Source organism: Neophocaena asiaeorientalis, unplaced genomic scaffold, assembly GCF_003031525.2.
Source record: "Neophocaena asiaeorientalis asiaeorientalis breed wild unplaced genomic scaffold, Neophocaena_asiaeorientalis_V1.1 scaffold65, whole genome shotgun sequence".
NCBI lineage: Eukaryota > Metazoa > Chordata > Mammalia > Artiodactyla > Phocoenidae > Neophocaena > Neophocaena asiaeorientalis.
Genome location: NW_020173215.1, coordinates 6,599,030 through 6,618,655, shown reverse-complemented (window position 1 = coordinate 6,618,655; position 19,626 = coordinate 6,599,030). Strand labels below are relative to the sequence as shown.

General features: G+C 36.8%; 1 protein-coding gene across 5 annotated transcripts in view; it reads right to left on the bottom strand.

Moving 5' to 3' along the window:
• LARP1B (La ribonucleoprotein 1B) overlaps positions 1-19,626 on the bottom strand; it is a 113,640-nt gene that overhangs the window by 93,492 nt on the left and 522 nt on the right. For 3 of the 5 annotated variants that reach the window (XM_024745175.1, XM_024745176.1, XM_024745177.1), the window contains exons 1-5: positions 19,198-19,272; positions 5,835-5,893; positions 5,394-5,453; positions 3,211-3,385; positions 810-947 (exon numbers count right to left, since the gene is read on the bottom strand). In XM_024745175.1, coding sequence (XP_024600943.1) covers positions 810-947; positions 3,211-3,385; positions 5,394-5,435 — 355 coding nt within the window. In that variant the 5' untranslated portion in view covers positions 5,436-5,453; positions 5,835-5,893; positions 19,198-19,272. Of the gene's footprint in view, positions 1-809; positions 948-3,210; positions 3,386-5,393; positions 5,454-5,834; positions 5,894-19,197 lie in introns of all 5 variants that reach the window. The other 2 variants (XM_024745178.1, XM_024745174.1) reach the window with 2 other exon arrangements.

The window sequence follows — 19,626 nt, the reverse complement described above, 5'->3', positions numbered from 1 at the left end:
AATAGGAAGTTGTTCTTTACAGTGGAATGCCAGCTAATAAATATAGAAAGAATGATGCAGTAAGACAAATACTAGTATAGTGAAATTCTGAAGATTACCTATTCAGCATTTGCAACCATCATGGTAATAATCAGGCAAGAATAAAAATCACCAATGGAAACTGAAGCTCATATGAAAAGTCTGATGAAAAAATGGGTATTCCCACAGTCTCAAAGTCTCTCTCCACAAATTACATGTTAATTACCAAGGGAAAAAGGGTATCTTTACAATAAAGAAACCTGGAGTACCTCATCTTAACCAAGTGCTCAAAGTTAGTATCACCAATAATAAGATAAACCAATACCACATGTGTTTTCAGGTTATACACTACAAAGAAAACCATTTAACTTTTGCAGTATTCCTGCCAAAAATTTATAACCCAAATCCAATCATGAGGAAACATCAGAAAACCCAAAGGTATAAGTATAGCTACCACATTACTGTCTTAAAGCCTTCAGAAAAAAATCAACGTCATGAAAGACAAAAGCAGAAGAATTATTCCAGACTAACAGAGACAACTAAAAGCAATGTGTGATCACAGATTAGATCCCAGAAAAGAGGAGAAAAAAACTGTAAAGGGCATTATTGAGAAATTCTGCCTGTGGATAGTCACAGTGTATTACTGATCTTATGATACATACTCTGAAGTATTTAGGGTTAAAGGGGCACAATGTCTGCAACTTACTCTCAAATAGTTTATACTATACATGGTTGTTAAAATAGTAAGATTAAGACTAGATGACTCATTTTTCTCTTAGAATGTTACTTACTTCGTGTGTCATTTCTCCTATTGTTATGTGATTTACTTGCTTCAGGTTGACATCTTGAGCTATTCCGGGACCCTGGTCTTTCTTGACTGTCTGGTCTTACATCATCTAAGTGGAGTGGTACCCACTTGTGCTTATTAGCTTGAAGAAAACAAAATAAAATCATTTAATGACAATGCACAATTTTCATTAAAGCTTTGCAATTGTGAAAGGACTCTAAATTTTAATTAAATAAATGAAAGACTTAATTTGTCCTTAAAGGGATTACTTGTAGAGTACCAAAATGATTTTCTTCTGCTCCCCTAGCTCTTTAATAAACTTGTTTGGGCAAATAATAAGTTTCTAAAACTCAAGTGAAAAGCCAGTGATAGAGTATCATTGGAATTCTTTTGCTTTTAAGTGAAATGCACACTCTTCTGTTTAATTCTGACAAATAAGCCATAAAAAATATTAAGTGTACACACTATTTCCACCTAATACTTGATACTTAGGCTTTAGAACAGGGTATACCTGATAACTGTTTGACCAGTGATTCAAAACACTTTCAGGTTCAAATCACTGCCTCAAATATTAATTCATCCAGCATCACTACTAATGAAAGAGCTTTTTCAAAATAAAGTTTAAGTATAAAATCTGTCTAACTGCATTTGATAAACCTTTGTATAGCTACTACACATTTTCCTAACTTATTAAGAGATACAAGCAATTTAAAGCTTCTTGTTGACTAAGTGATAGTGTAATTAATTGTTATATTTAGTATAGTGAAATTGTGAAGGTTACCTGTTCATGAATTCCATAGTTAAGGTTTCAAAATGTTCAGTCTTCTGCCTGAACATTTCTATATATTTCAACTAAAACAAAAAGACTCATGGGCAAAGGAAAAAACTATCAAAGTAATTAAGGGAATATTAGTGTACTAATTTCAACTAAAACAAAAAGACTCATGGGCAAAGGAAAAAACTATCAAAGTAATTAAGGGAATATTAGTGTACTAATTTCAACTAAAACAAAAAGACTCATGGGCAAAGGAAAAAACTATCAAAGTAATTAAGGGAATATTAGTGTACTAATTTCCTACTAATACTGCAAACTACAGACAGATAAGGAAAAGAGAATAAGAAAGAATCTAAAAACTCCTTAAAGTCTATATGTAAATTCTATCAATGAGATACTTTGGGCATAAATAAGCACTTAAAGATAAACATGTGTGCTCTAAGGAGAGTCAATTCATGACCCGATTATATAAAATTACTTTAACTACAAACACCTGCATTTTAGTGTTGGCTAATCAGTTTTAATTGAAGCAACTAACAAGGAAGACAAATTTTAGAGCAGGATAGGTCTTGTTACCTGTATGACTTCTAGACAGTCAAAAAGACTACTTATGTATCAAAGGAGCATGAAAAAGGTTAGTGATTAAGCATTCAAGAAATGGGGAAATTTTTTGTAACAACCACATGGTTGTCCTACTGCCACCACTTCTGAGCAATTACCCTTGGCATACTATATCGAGTGAGCCTCATGACTACCCTGCAGCTAAGGGTTATAATAGTCATCAAAAAAAAAAAATTCAAGTAAGTGCTCAGTACACGGTAGGCTGTTAGTTCCATTATTAAAGAAGTTGGCTGGCAACTACTTCATCATGAAATGTCCCCTCCCATGCCCCATCACCTCCAAGAATTAAATGCTTCAATGGCTTCCCACAGTACTTAAAATACCAATTCCAAGTTACCAAAGCCCTGAATAACATGGACCTTTCCTACCTCTCCAATAGCACCCCCTGCCCTCTCCCCAGAGTTCACTTTTTCTCAGCTACTGACCTTCTGACAGTTTAAAGAACTTTTCTGCCTAAAAACCCCTGAAGACACTTTTATTGAGACTCAGAACACTTAATGAGAATATGCTTTTACCAATTAAATCATTATCTGTCCCTAGACACATGAGAAGTTCCTAAAAGAATATGGAAAAGGAAGTAAAGACACTATTTTTTTCCTTCAAAGAGTAATGGGGGAATGCAATGAGGAAAAAGAATTGACCAATATTGTTCTCAATTTTGTCTCAGAAAAATATTTTCTCAAAATTTCCTGAAAAAAAGGGAGCTGTTCCAATGCAGATTTAAAAAACAATAGTTATCATACAACTTTCCAAGAATATATCTACACCCACCTCTATCGGTGGAATTTAAATCCATTCTTACATAAAATACAAGTCAAACGTAGAGAGGAAAGTCTCATAGTTCAGAAATGCTATAAAAGAAAATCAGTTACCATTGTAGATGGTATCCTGAAGAAATCCAAACTACTAACTGGTGACTACCAGGAATCAACTGATTAAATACAATTCTTCATTACTACAACTCTCTTCAAAAACTTAAAAATCAAAATGAAGATGTAAACAAACTAACCTTTCTTTCGTTGATTACTTGACTGAGCCTCATCCTCACTGACATTTTCACCAGGACCATCTAATTTTGTTTCCCGGCTTTCTTTGCTTTCACTGTTACTTCTCTTTTCAACCTTGTCTTCTCTTTCTTTTCTGTTTTGCGGCTTCTTATTTCCTAGGCTGATGACACTCTGACACTGCAAAAAGGTTTTCTGAATGAAATAATTTTCATGAACATTTTCACTAACATATCCAAAAATCTGTGGTAACACCTTACCTAAATATCGCAAAAAGAATGACAACTTTTATCAAAAATAAAAAACTACTTTACAAAAGACACTGTTAAAAGTCATTTGAAAAACTGGAAGAAAATATTTGCTAAGTTTTTGATAAAAGGACTTGTATCTAAAATATATAATGAACTCTACAATGCAGTAACAAGAAAACAATTGAAATGTGGGCTAGAGTTGAACAGACACTTCATCAAAAAGATATAGTGATGACAAATGTACATGAAAATGTGCTTGACATCATTAGAAAAATGCAAATTAAAAACTATAGTGTGATACCACTATACACCTACTAGACTGACTAAAATTAAAAGGCTGACCACATAGAGTATTAGTGAGGCTACAGAATAAGTAGAATTCTCATACACTGCTGGTGGAATAAAAAGTTTAGTAGTTTTAAAAGTTAAATAAATAGCTACCATAAAATCCAACCATTCCACTCCCAAGAAAAACAAAAGCATTATTCCATGCAAAATTTTGTACATAAATGCTTATATAGCAGCTTTATTTCTCTTTATAAATTTATTTTTGACTGCGTTGCATCTTCGTTGCTGCACGCGGGCTTTCTCTGGTTGTGGCGAGCGGAGGCTACTCTTCGTTGTGGTGCGCAGGCTTCTCATTGCGGTGGCTTCTCTTGCTGTGGAGCACGGGCTCTAGGCGCGCGGGCTTCAGTAGCTGTGGCACGCGGACTCTAGAGCACAGGCTCAGTAGTTGTGGCACACGGGCTTAGTTGCTCCGCGGCATGTGGGATCTTCCCAGACCAGGGCTCGAACCCGTGTCCCCTGCATTGGCAGGTGGATTCTTAACCACTGCACCACCAGGGAAGTCCTGATATAGCAGCTTTATTCTTAATAGCCAAAAACTGGAATCAACACAAATGTCCACCAATAGGTGAATGGACAGCATTATATCCATACAATGGAGTACTATCCAGAAAATAAGAAGGAATGAACTACTAATACGTATAACATAAATAAATCTCAAAATAATTAAGCTAAATGAAAGCCAGAAAAAAAAAAAGGATGCATCCTGTATGACTCCACTTACATAAAATTGTAGAAAATGCCTTGTAAATCAACTATACTCCAATTTAAAAAAAAAAAAAACTGTAGAAAATGCAAATTAACTAAGTGACAGAAAGCTTATCAGTGGTTGCCTGGGATGATGGGGTGAGGGGGTGGAATGTGACAGGAAGAATTACAAATTAAGTTCATTATCTTGTTTGTGGCAAAGGTTTCATAGGTCAAAGCGTATCAAACTGTACACTTTATATATGTGCAGTTTATTATGTCATTTATACAACAACTAAGCTGCTTTATAGTTAACTAGTTTTAGTTATAGTTTATAGTTTTTAAACTACACACCAATAATTCTGCACAAATTACAAATAGCAAGATGTACAGTGTCAAATGAAACTACGTAATCAGATACCATATATACTACTTCTCTAAAAAGACTTTTGATAGAATATCTCAGAACATCTTTTAGAACTTCTTTCATAGATAAATTAAAAATCCATTTACTGAACATCTCTTGATATGATATATATGCATATATATGCATGTGTATATAGAGAGTTAGGACTTCAACACATTGAAAAGACTGTAACTCAAAGAAAACATATAGAATACATTCTGAAACACAAAATGGGCTTCACTTAGACACATTAAAAAGTAATCTATTTGTAGGCATTACGTGAAGCTGACAGCATGGTACCCCATCCTTTCCAAATGTGTGGTCCTGAGAATACAACCAGATGAAGGCAATGTGATGAATGAAATCAAGGTATCTGAAAAATGGGTATTTTATTAATGCAATTCTCTAAATTTGAAGTAAAATAAATTCAGCATGTTAAAATGAGAATACCTTCCCTTTATTTAAAAAAAAAAATAAGAAGTCTTAAAACAATACTCACTTCAGTGTTCACTAATTCACTTGGTGTTGGCCAGTTTGACATATCGCTGAAATCACTAGCCTAAGAGGTAAATAAGTGTTATGTCTGCAGTTTAGAAATTTTAAGTAGAAAAAATATTTTCTAAAAGTGAAAGCAATTTTTAAAATCACCCTCATTCAATTATATGCAGGCATTTGCAAAAATAATGCAAAACCTTCTCCAAACAACAGAACACAGCAAGAGGAATGTCTTACGATCCAACTTGTGGCATGAATAATGACCTTGACTAAACTGATAGAGACAGGATAACAGAGGCATATGGGGATTTGGATAAAGGCTACAATTTTCTAGCATATTAACTTTAAACTAACATCAATGATAGACTTAGAAGAGAAAAATACACAATAATCTAAGAGGAGTTCCTTTCAAAATAGTTAAAAACTATTTCTTGTCATGACATACCTTGTTGGATTTCTTTGTCTTGAGTTTTCCTGCTTTTATAATCTGGGGGGAACTGAGCTCTAAAACAAAACAAAACAAAACAAAAAAACATGGAATTGTTTTTACAACCACATCATGCAAAATACTTAACAGAATAACAAACCAATTTCAGTTAAGTCAGTGGAATAATTATTCTCAACAAAATCCAACGTTCTGAGACTCAAATTCCTAACAAGAAATGAACTACATTTCAAATGTAGATTCAAAGTGGTCTTCAGTGTTCAAATCAAGATGTAGAAAATATTAAGTTTACTTACACTGAACTGATAGACCAATCCGTTCACTAATAGAATGTAACATGGAAAAATTAGCAATATAACATGTTTTAATACAGTAAAGTTAGTGAATCAACTCCCAACGGAATACATTTTTCTATATATATTATATATACATATAAATACATTCACATGCATCAAGGAGCATGCAGAAAATAAATCAGAAGACTTCAAACTATTTGTCGTCAGAAAACAAAGTTTGGCAACCGTAATAGGCTGTATCTAGATCCAAGCCATAAAAAATAGAAGCGATCTCTGTAAAAGTTTGTACAAGACTATCATGGTATCATCACTTGTCCCTCTTGAATAAGAACACAAAGATTGACAAATATAGTCTTCATTGTAATGAAGCTTTACAGTGTCTTGTATCTTGATTCATTATCTACCATGATGATCATCTAGCTAAACATGACCTAAATATTAAAAAGCAGAAAACGTGGGATCTGCAGCTACAGAAAACACAGTAATTCAGCAAAACATGAATCCCAAAAATCGTGGCAATGACCAATTCATAGACTAAAATAAAGTAATCTTTGAGTTAAAACCGAGAAACATTCAAATAAGATTTCATGAAAGGAAGACTGATGAAGGATGAAGACATCACCAGGGATGGGCACACAGGGATCTTGAATATTGTAGTAATTTTATTTCTAAAGCAGAATAGTGAGTACATGGGTATTTGCTTTATACTTCTTTATACTTTTGGGACACATATATAAGTGTATACATATGTGTCAATGTGCATAAGGATAAATACTTCACTAACAAAAATGAGATACAGAAAAAAAATATGGAGAGAGGAAAAAAAGGGAAGCAGGAAAAAAACTAATTTAACAAAAACAATATTTGAACATTAGAATTTGACTGAGGTATATTTTGTAAATATCATGTATATTGTATGGAAGTTATACAGCATAGAACATTTGAAAGACCTTTCCCTCAACAAAGTAGAAAACATGTCCCAAAACATTGCTAAGTCAAGTAAATTAAGTGCCTGGTGGTTACAAAACACAGCCTTATACAAACTACCTGATGTACTGAAAAGTATTTAGGGATAGGCCACACAAGCGAGTTTTATTACAAATCAATTAGACATTAATAATCACAAAATTAAGGTCAGAAATTTAAAAAATTATTCTGACCACATAAAAATAAAACTTTTTAACTTCAATATTAAATGTTATTTACAAACCAAAAAATATTTGAGCATGAGTTAATAATCTTTCTATTGCTTTAAAATCAGGGGACTTCCCTTGTGGTCCAGTGATTAAGGATCCACCCTCCAATGCAGGGGTCACGGGTTTGACCCCTGGTCAGGGAGCTGAGATCCCACATGCCTCCTGGCCAAAAAACCAAAACATAAAACTGAAGCAATATTGTAACAAATTCAATAAAGACTTTAAAAACGGGTCCATATCAAAAAGAAACCTTAAAAAACAAATATTAAACAAATTAAAAAAATAAAAGGGAGAGAGATTTTGATTTCAATAAATTCTTTTTGAACTCAAAAATTTTGGATTTTTGTTTAAATTTTACTCTCTCAACTTTAACACCTCCTCAGGAAATACAATGGGAAAAAAGTGCACATTTAACTCTGTGGCCTCTATAATTCTGACATTTTATCCATCGAGTATCATTAAGTACACAATCAATACTGTAATTTATTCTCATTAAAAGTTATTTGACAAATTATGCTGGCCAATGTGGTTGGATACGCTGGGATAGGAAAGTGATTTCTTTTTTTTTAATAACTTCTTTTTTAATGTTTGTTTGTTTATTTATTTATTTATTCTTGGCTGCATTGGGTCTTCGCTGCTGCACGTGGGCTTCCTCTAGTTGTGGCAAGTAGGTGTTACTCTTTGTTGTGGTGCGTGGGCTTTACATTGCAGTGGCTCTCTTGTTGTGGAGCACGGGCTCTAGGCGAGCAGGCTCAGTAATTGTGGTGCACGGGCTTAGTTGCTCCGCGGCATGTGGGATCTTCCCGGACCAGGGATTGAACCCGTGTCCCCTGCATTGGCAGGCGGATTCTTAACCACTGTGCCACCAGGGAAACCCCTAATTTACTTTTTTAAAAGGAAGACTTTCCTGGAATATCCCTGTTCCCAAGTCCCAATTCCTCCCACAGAAACAGTAAGTTTCCAGATTAATGAGTTTAGGAAAAGAACTGACTTGCAAAGCCAACACCTTTCCGCCCTTTTCTTTGGGAGCTAGCTGTCCACAAAAAGCAAGCATTCTGGTCTGCTCCTTCATGCTGTCAACTTCACAGGGCAGACTCCCTAAGAGAGGGAGAAGGGGAACATGCAGATGTGCAATGCCAACTGTGAACACATCTGTCTAATTCCAAGTTCCACATAAGGAAGTCCTTTGTGCTACTCTTAGACCACCTCATCAACCCACTCCTTTCCTGTTAAAAGAATGACACTGAGCTTTAAAAATAAATAAATAAATCTGAGTAAAAAATAAAGAGATGATTCAAAAACGAAATACCAGTGGCCAAATATGAAATGCTAACTCAACTGTACTAAGAAATGTAAAGTAAAACAGAACAGTTTTCACCTATCATTCTGACAAAACAGAGAATACCAAGCATTGACCAGCTTATATAGATGGACATTTCTCTCATGCTGTTGTAATGAGTATTAAGCAGTAGAATCTTGCAAGGGTAATCTGTCATTTAAAACGTATATACTTTTTGCGGAATTTCTTGGCAGTCCAGTGGTTAGGCCTTCATGTTCTCACTGCCAAGGGCCCAGGTTCATTACCTGGTCAGGAAACTAAAATCCCGCAAGCCGCATGGCCAAAATAATAATAATAATAATAAAATATATATACTTTTTTATAAGATAGATAACCAATAAGGACCTACTGTATAGTACAGGGAACTCTACTCAATCTTCTGTGATAACCTATATGAGAAAAGAATCTGAAAAAGAATATATGTGTATATATATAACTGAATCACTCTGCTGTACACCTGAAACTAACACACATTGTAAATCAACTATAATCCAATAAAATTTTTAAAACTTTAAAAATTTAAATTTTTAAATTTAAAAAATTTTTTAAAGTAAAATAAAATGTACATACGTTTTAATGAAACAATTTCATTTCTGAGAAATTATCTGGTAATCAACACAAGGTACAATGATGTCAGTATGAGATGTTCACTGCAGGGACTTTCCTGGAGGCCCAGTGGTTAAGACTCAATGCTTCCACTGCAGTCGGCACAGGTGCGATCCCTGGTTGGGGAGCTAAGATACTGCAGGCTGAGCGGCACAGCCCCCCAACCAAAAAAAAGAAAAATGTTCACTGTAGGTTTACGGATAACTGTTATTTAAATAAATGACCTCAGGACTTCCCTGGTAGTGCAGTAGTTAAGAATCCGCCTGCCAATGCAGGGGACACGGGTTCGAGCCCTAGTCCAGGAATATCCCACACCCGGCAGAGCAAATAAGCCCATGCACTGCAACTACTGAGCCTGGGCTCTAGAGCCTGCTAGCCACAACTACTGAAGCCCACAGGCCTAAGAGCCCGTGCTCCACAACAAGAGAAGCTACCACAATAAGAAGCCTGTGCACCAAAACGAAGAGTAGCCCCCGCTCACTGCAACTAGATAAAGCCCATGCACAGCAATAAAGACCCAACACAGCCAAAAATAAAATAAATTTATTTTAAAAAAAGAAAACAATATTTTCATTTTCCCATGTTCCAGCCAAAATGGAGGAAACTGCCCTCCTAGCATATCATTAGAAAAAACCTAAGACTGAAAAACAAAGCCAACCTAAAACTTAAAATATAAAGAAATTTTAATTAAAAAAATTTTTTTCAGGCAGATGAAACCTAAGAAAAATAAGCTACCAGTGGCTCCAAGTATATATAAACATACATGAACAAGTGTGTGATTTTCACATATCCATTTTTCAAACATCACTAGTGAGTCACTATACAACTTCTTTGAATATTATTCTAATATCTTAATCTATAAGGAAACAATTCCTAATAGACGAGGAATTCATTTTAAGAGCTTGGATAGTGAAAACAAAAACTGCAGTATGACGGGCAATTTTACTCATGACCATAATCTTTAGCAAAGCTTTAATTAAGAAAACGCACTGACAGTTATGAATCACATGTTTTATTACATTTAAGGGGAAAATGTCATAAGATGGCATTTTGCTACAGTAAATGAGTGCCTTAAAAAAATGTAAAAAAAGCGAGATAACCTCATCCACCAGAGGGCAGACAGCAGAGGCAAGAAGAACTACAATTCTTCAGCCTGTGGAAGGAAAACCATTCACAGAAAGATGGACAAAATGAAAAGGCAGAGGACTTTGTACCAGATGAAGGAACAAGATAAAACCCCAGAAAAACAACTAAATGAAGTGGAAATACGTAACCTTCCAGAAAAAAAATTCAGAATAATGATAGTGAAGATGATCCAGGACCTCGGAAAAAGAATGGAGGCAAAGATCGAGAAGATGCAAGAAATGTTTAACAAAGACCTAGAAGAATTAAAGAACAAACACCTAGAAGAATTAAAGAACAAACCAACAGAGATGAACAATACAATAACTGAAATGAAAAATACACTAGAAGGAATCAATAGCAGAATAACTGAGGCAGAAGAATGGATAAGTGACCTGGAAGACAGAATGGTGGAATTCATTGCCACGGAAGAGAATAAACAAAAAAGAATGAAAAGAAATGAAGACAGCCTAAGAGACCTCTGGGACAACATTAAACATTCACATGACAGGGGTCCCAGAAGGAAAAGAGAGAGAGAGAGAGAGGACCTAAGAAAATATTTGAAGAGATTATAGTCGAAAACTTCCCTAACGTGGGAAAGGAAATAGCCACCCAAGTCCAGGAAGAGCAGAGAGTCCCAGACAGGATAAACCCAAGGAGAAACACACCGAGACACATAGTAATCAAACTGACAAAAATTAAAGACAAAAAAAAATTATTGAAAGCAACAAGGAAAAAACGACAAATAACATACAAGGGGACTCCCATTAGGTTAACAGCTGATTTCTCAGCAGAAACTCTATAAACCAGAAGGGAGTGGCACGATATATTTAAAGTGATGAAAGAGAAGAACCTACAACCAAGATTACTCTACCTGGCAAGGATCTCATTCCCATTTGATGGAGAAATCAAAAGCTTTACAGACAAGCAAAAGCTAAGAGAATTCAGCACCACCAAACCAGCTCTACAACAAATGCAAAAGGCACTTCTCTAAGTGGGAAACATAAGAGAAGAAAAGGACCTACAAAAACAAACCCATAACAATTAAGAAAATGGTTAATAGGAACATACATATCGATAATTACCTTAAACGTGAATGGATTAAATGTTCCAACAGAAAGACACGGGCTTGCTCATGGATACGAAAACAGGACCCATATATATTCTGTCTACAAGAGACCCACTTCAGATCTAGGGACACAGACAGACTGAAAGTGAGGAAATGGAAAAAGATATTCCATGCAAATGAAAATCAAAAGAAAGCGGGAGTTGCAATACTCATATCAGATAAAATAGACTTTAAAATAAAGAATGTTACAAGAGACAAGGAAGGACACTATATAATGATCAAGGGATCAACCCAAGAAGATATAACAATTATAAATATATATACACCCAACACAGGAGCACCACAATACATAAGGCAAATGCTAACAGCCATAAAAGAGGAAATCAACAGTAAGATAATAATAGTAGGGGACTTTAACACCTCACTTACAGCAATGAACAGATCATCCAGACAGAAAATTAATAAGGAAACACAAGCTTTAAATGACAAAATAGACCAGATAGATTTAATTGATATTTATAGGACATTCCATCCAAAAAACAGCAGATTACACTTTCTCCTCTAGTGCACACGGAACATTCTCCAGGATAGGACAAATCTTGGGTCACAAATCAAGCCTCTGTAAACTTAAGAAAACTGAAATCATATGAAGCATCTTATTCAACCACAGCGCTAGGAGATTAGAAATCAATTATAAGGAAAAAAATGTAAAAAACACAAACACATGGAGGCTAAACAGTATGTTAGTAAATAACCAAGAGATCACTGAAGAAATCAAAAAGGAAATCAAAAACTACCTAGAGGGCTTCCCTGGTGGCACAGTGGTTGAGAGTCCACCTGCCAATGCAGGGGACATGGGTTCGTGCCCCGGTACAGGAGGATCCCACGTGCCATGGAGCAGCTGGGCCCGTGAGCCATGGCCGCTGAGGCTGCGCGTCCAGAGCCTGTGCTCCGCGACAGGAGAAGCCACAGTGGTGAGAGGCCCGCGTACCGCAGGGAGATAAAAAAAAAAAAGAAAAGAAAAAATACCTAGAGACAAATAACAACGAAAACACAATGATCCAAAACCTACGGGATGCAGCAAAAGCAGTTCTAAGAGGGAAGTTTATAGTTATACAAGCCTACCTCAAGAAACAAGAAAAGTCAAATAAACAATCTAACCTTACACCTAAAGGAACTACAGAAAGAAGAACAAACAAAACCCAAAGTTAGTAGAAGGAAAGAAATCATAAAGATCAGAGCAGAAATAAATGAAATAGAAACAAAGAAAACAATAGCAAAGATCAATAAAACTAAAAGCTGGTTTTTTGAGAAGATAAACAAAATTGATAAACCTTTAACCAGACTCATCAAGAGAGGAGTCAAATCAATAAAATTAGAAATGAAAAAGGAGAAGTTACAACAGACACCGCCTAAATACAAAGCATCCTAAGAGACTACTACAAGTAACTCTATGCCAATAAAATGGACAACCTGGAAGACACGGACAAATTCTTAGAAAGATATAACCTTGCAAGACGGAACCAGGAAGAAACAGAAAATATGAACACACCAATCACAAGTAATGAAATTGAAACTGTGATTAAAAATCTTCCAACAAACAAAAGTCCAGGACCAGATGGCTTCACAAGTGAATTCTATCAAACATTTAGAGAAGAGCTAACACCCATCTTTCTCAAACTCTTCCAAAAAATTGCAGAGGAAGGAACACTCCCAAACTCATTCTATGTGGCCACCATCACCCTGATATGAAACCAGGCAAAGATACTACCAAAAAAAAAAAAAGAAAATTACAAACCAATATCACTGATGAATATAGATGCAAAAATCCTCAACAAAATAGTAGCAAACAGAATCCAACAACACATTAAAAGGATCATACACCATGAGCAAGTGGGATTTATCCCAGGGATTCTTCAGTATATGCCAATCAATCATTGTGATACACCATATTAACAACTTGAAGAAAAACCACATGATCATCTCAATAGATGCAGAAAAAGCTTTTGACAAAATTCAACACCCATTTATGAAAAAAACTCTCCAGAAAGTGGGCATAAAGGGAAACTACCTCAACATAATAAAGCCCATATACGACAAAACGACAGCAAACATCATTCTCAAAGGTGAAAAACTGAAAGCATTTCCTCTAAGATCAGGAACAAGACAAGGATGTCCACTCTCGCCACTACTATTCAACATAGTTTTGGAAGTCCTAGTCACGTCAATCAGAGAAGAAAAAGAAATAAAACAATACAAATTGGAAAAGAAGAAGTAAAACTGTCACTGTTTGCAGATGACATGATACTATACATAGAGAATCTTAAAGATGCCACCAGAAAACTACTAGAGCTAATCAGTGAATTTGGTAAAGTTGCAGGATACAAAATTAACACACAGAAACCTCTTGCATCCCTATATACTAACAACGAAAGATAAGAAAGATAAATTAAGGAAACAATCCCAGTCACCACTGCAACAAAAAGAATAAAATACCTAGGAATAAACCTACCTAAGGAGGTAAATGACCTGTACTCAGAAAACTGTAAGACACTGATGAAAGAAACCAAAGATGACACAAACAAATGGAGAAATATACCGTGTCTTTGGATTGGAAGAATCAATATTGTGAAGATGACTATATTACCCAAAGCAATCTACAGATTCAATGCAATCCCTATCAAATTCCCAGTGGCATTTTTTACAGAACTAGAACAAAAACCCTTAAAGTTTGTATGGAGACACAAAAGACCCCGAATAGCCAAAGCAATCTTGAGGGAAAAAAACGGAGCTGGAGGAATCAGACTCCCTGACTTCAGACTGTACTACAAAGCTACAGTAATCAAGACAATATGGTACTGGCACAAAAACAGAAATATAGATCAATGGAACAGGATAGAAAGCCCAGAGATAAACCCACACACCTATGGTCAACTAATCTATGACAAAGGAGGCAAGTATATACAATGGAGAAAAGACAGTCTTTTCAATAAGTGGTGCTGGGAAAACTGTACAGCTACATGTAAAAGAATGAAATTAGAACACGCCTTAACACCATCAACAAAAATAAACTCAAAAGGGATTAGAGACCTAAATGTTAAGACCGGACACTATAAAACTCTTAGAGGAAAACATAAGAAGAACACTCTTTGACATAAATCACAGCAAGATCTTTTTTGATCCACCTCCTAGAGTAATGGAAATAAAAACAAAAATAAAGAAATGGGACCTAATGAAACTTAAAAGCTTTTGCAAAGCAAAGGAAACTACAAGCAAGACAAAAAGACAACCGTCAGAATGGGAGAAAATATTTGCAAACGAATCAACAGACAAACAGACAAAGGATTAATCTCCAAAATATATAAACAGCTCATGCGGCTCAATATTAAAAGAACAAACAACCCAATCCAAAAATGGGCAGAAGACCTAAATAGACATTTCTCCAAAGAAGACATACAGATGGCCAAGAAGCACATGAAAAGGTGCTCAACATCACTAATTATTAAAGAAATGCAAATCAAAACTACCATGAGGTATCACCTCACCCCAGTTAGAATGGGCATCATCAGAAAATCTACAAACAACAAATGCTGGAGAGGGTGTGGAGAAAAGCTAACACTCTTGCACTGTTGGTGGGAATGTAAACTGATACAGCCACAATGGAGAACAGTATGGAGGTTCCTTAAAAAACTAAAAATAGAGCTACCGTATGACCCAGCAATCCCTCAACCGGGCACATACCCAGAGGAAACCATAATTCAACAACACACATGCACCCCAATGTTCAATGCAGCACAATTTACAATAGCCAGGTTATGGAAGCAACCTAAACACCCATCGACAGACGAATGGATAAAGAAGATGTGGTACATATATACAAAGGATTATTACTCAGCCATGAAAAGGAACGAAACTGGGTCATTTGTAGAGACGTGAATGGATCTAGAGACTGTCATACAGAGTGAAATAAGTCAGAAGAACAAATATCGTATATTAACGCATATATGTGGAACCTAGAGGAATGGTACAGACAAACCGGTTTGCAGGGCAGAAATAGAGACACAGATGTAGAGAACAAACGTATGGACACCAAGGGGCGAAAGTGGCAGGGGGTTGGGGGGTGGTGGTGTGATGAATTGGGAGATTGGGATTGACATATACACACTAATATGTGTAAAACAGATAACTAATAAAAACCTGCTGTATAAAGAATAAATAAAACAAAATTTTTAAAGAACATGTAAAAAAACCTACTTACTTCTCGTACTCTGAAAGTGCAAGTATCAATTAGTAGTCATTTTCGAGAGCAACTTGTCAACAAATGCACTGTGACCTAACAATTCCACTTTTCTCTCCTAGAGAAAATCAGATATGTATTTTCTCTAGGATAAAAGGCATGCATAAAAATGTTTCTAACAACCAAGATGTTGATCAATACGTAAATGGCTAAATTAACTACATCAGTTACATTTATGGACCACTTCTCAGCAGTTTTTTAAAGTTTAGATTAAAAAGGATCAACTTCATCACAAGAAAAAAAATTATTTTATAACTAAGTATGCAGGTGGTAGTTAACTAAACTTATGGTGATCATTTCGCAATATGTATACACAAATCTCGAATCATTATGTTGCACACCTGAAACTAATGTTAATTATACCTTAATTTAAAGAATAAAAAACACACTAGTTGTAAAGAAGAAAAATAAAAGATCTACCAAAACTTTAAAAATATTCTAAACACATATACAAAACACTATATTTGGAAGTAATTTCACAGAAAGGACTGAAAGGATATTCAGTAAACTGGTAACATGACTATCTTTTTTCTGAAGGGAACATCAAAAGTTCCTTTTATACAAGAACATATTTATGTATCATTTACATAACAATTAAAATGTTATTAGAGTTACAGTAAGCTTATTTGAGGCTTCTGGGAAGCACACTTGGAGAAAAGAAGGTTGATGGGGTCTAGAAGACTAAGGATGAAAAAGATGAAAAAAAATCATTTTATTTTTATTTTTTGTATTTTGGCTGCAACTCGCAGCATGCGGGATGGTTCCCTGACCAGGGATCGAACCTGGGCCTCTGCAGTGAAAGCACCAAATCCTAACAACTAAGCCTCCAGGGAACTCCCAAAATCAGTATTTTTATACATCGTTTTTGTGTGTAAAAGAATTAAAACTGTATTAGAAAGCTGATTTTTAATATGCAAAATGTAACCATGGGTACAGGTCAGTGACTCATAAATCCCATACTGTGATTTTAATAAAGGTCTTCAAAATAAATACAACTACTTTAAACAAGGGTTGGGGGACAATTCTTTCCAGTCTCCTGACAGGAATTTAAAACTGCAGTGACACTATTCTAGGCCTCTCCTGTGGGCCAGGCTTTGGTTGAAAAGAGAACCTTATCTGGATTACCAGAAACAGCAATACACAAGCCAGAATCATCCCAAAAGTGGAGGAAAGTGTGTCACAAGGTCTGAAGAATGCCTCACCTGCAGTTCAGTTAGAACTGCAGGTTCTAACAGAAAATTCATGATTACAAGTCCTTAAATACTTCCCTACATTTCCTATGTTTCTATCTCTGGTAATAAACTTTCTGGTGAAATTTTATGGATGGAATTCCTGTACCTCATTGAGTGAGTGACAGTAAATCCAGGTTTGGTTAGGACAAACATAGTTTAATTCTGTTATTACAGCATAATTAATATCCTCTTTCCCTCTCATGAATATCCTGGTTTATAGGCTAAATCACATAGGCCTCCTACTAGTAAGATTATTGTACTAATTTAACACTCCCCTAGTTTGCACCTACTCTGGTCTCTGGACCCTAAAGGTCCTCTGCTCCTATTTCATTATTCTTGAGGTTGCAAATTTGCTTAGGAAAATAGGAAGCCAGCAGACCCAGGTTATAGAAGGCAATCTGGTATTAAGAAATGAAAGAAAATATACCCAACTTCATTCATTTACAAGGCCTAAAAATCTTCACACAAGTCAACTACCTAGGTAGTAACACTATCTGGACTAGAACCCAAGTTGTGCATTTCTACACAACAATCTCTTATCAAAGTTACCTAAGTTATTCAATTACTAATAGAAGTTGTGTAGAAGTATAGAGTCAGTACTGCAGAGAAGCTATAAAGTTACTCTAGCACTCCACATATGAAGAACCGTATTCCTGAGGGCACAGAATAGATTCCAAGAACAGAAATGTTGCCTACAGAGAAACATCAGCAAAATTAAAAACCCCATGAACCACACCATACATCAAGAATCATCTGGTTCTTAATCTCCAACAAAGATTAAGGACCCCAGTGGTCCCCTGCATCGGCAGGCAGACTCTCAACCACTGCACCACCAGGTAAGCCCTCTTTGCTAAATTTTATAGAGATTTTCCTTTAAGATTTTTGTTCTCTTCAGTTATTAATACTAGTAAACAAACAGATCTTTGCAGCTAGGAGAGACTGGTGGCAGTATTAAATTCAGAGCAAAATTTTAAGCAGCTTTTTCTGAAAGTGTTAAGATTTATCAAGAATGATGATTTAAAAACCATTTATCGGACCTCAGCTGTAAAATAACTTTTGTTTAAATAAAGTTATACTGTACCACAGCATTATAAAAAATGATTTGAGTATTACTGTGCCAATCAATTACCACTTATCTCACTCTGTTGGAGTTCCTTGGAAGAAATGTTACTATACTTCTATACCTGCAATACGTGTGCCTATAACAATCACCTTATATTTAACCATTTCCTTTATCTCTTTTGAGCCTCACAACCCTGTAAACATGCTTGAATTTTCCCTGTTCCACTGTTAACCTTTAATTTTTAAGAAGAGTGAAGACTTGTACGTAAACAGCTGTAATTTCTATATGAAAAGTTCCATTAATTTACAACAACTTAATTAGAAAGCAAAACTAGGAGATACTGGTTTCTGTCTTCGGTTTATTTAGTATTTCCACTTAAACTAAAAAAAAAAAAAAAAAACAAAAACCTGCAGTTGCTAGAACCAAAATAAAGCACCAAGGGCCATACTGCATTGGTCAGCATTCAAACGCAGTGGCATAATCTGCCTCCCCCAGAGAGGTGAGCTAACTGAATGTCAGAAGACTACTGTTCACCTAATGTGCAATTCACTCTCTCGTCAACTATCCTATTTCATTTCAACCAGTTTCCACCACAGTCGTAAACTCAAAGCTTGTGAGTAGCAACTACAGTATAGCATCTCATTTTTAACATGACTACTTAGCACGGTTTTGAAAACACTGAAATTTTCAGCTTACCAATTATTTCACAATAAAAGCTTCACAATTGCTCTTCCACTTAACATATAAACCCCCTTGCTCCGACTGGCTTCACCTCTTTTTAAAAAGCCTACAGAAACTTTTCTATAGGATGAACTGCAACACCTACCTAAAGTCAGCTGTCCCATGTCACTAACACGTGGGGTAAGACATAACTGAGGCTGTGCCCGCCGAGCGGCTCAGCTCCGTGACCCCCGCCGTGCCCCACCAGCCAAGGAGAACCCGAGGTCCCACCTCTTCCTGCTGCTCCCTTCCCAGATGTCCATTTATGTAAACAGGCAGAGTGAATGACACCTTGGAACGAAACACCTCCGACTGACAGGGAACGGAGGCCTGCCCCTCCCCCAGCCCCCCGCCAGCATCTGCCGCCACGCGAGTCGCCCCTGCACACACCCTCCCGGTGCCCACCGCAGAGGAGCCACAGACCTGCCTCCAGGGTTTCCAGTAGGGGCAGCGGCGGCGGCCCCGTCCCGGCGGGGGACAGGTGCTGGGGAGGCTTTTTGGTCCAGGGATTCTCCTTACGCGGCGGCGGCGGCGGCGGCGACGGCGACGGCGACGGCGACGGCGGCAGCTTTTCCTCAGAGCCTGCCGCCGCCGCCTCCTCCTCCCGGGCGTCCTCGGCCGGCGGGTCCCGAGGCAGCGGTGGCGGAGGCTCCCAGCCGAAGGGCCCCCCCGGCCCGCGCGCCCTGTGCGCCAGGTGCAGCGCCAGGGGCTTCACAGACACGGCCGCCTGAGGCACGCTGTGCCCCAGCACGGGCGCCGGCAAAGGCTCTCCCCGCGCCCCCGTGCGGGTGGCGAGCGCGTTCCTCTCCTCCCTCGCCGCCTCCTTGCCCTCCCGTTCGGGCGGGGGCAGCT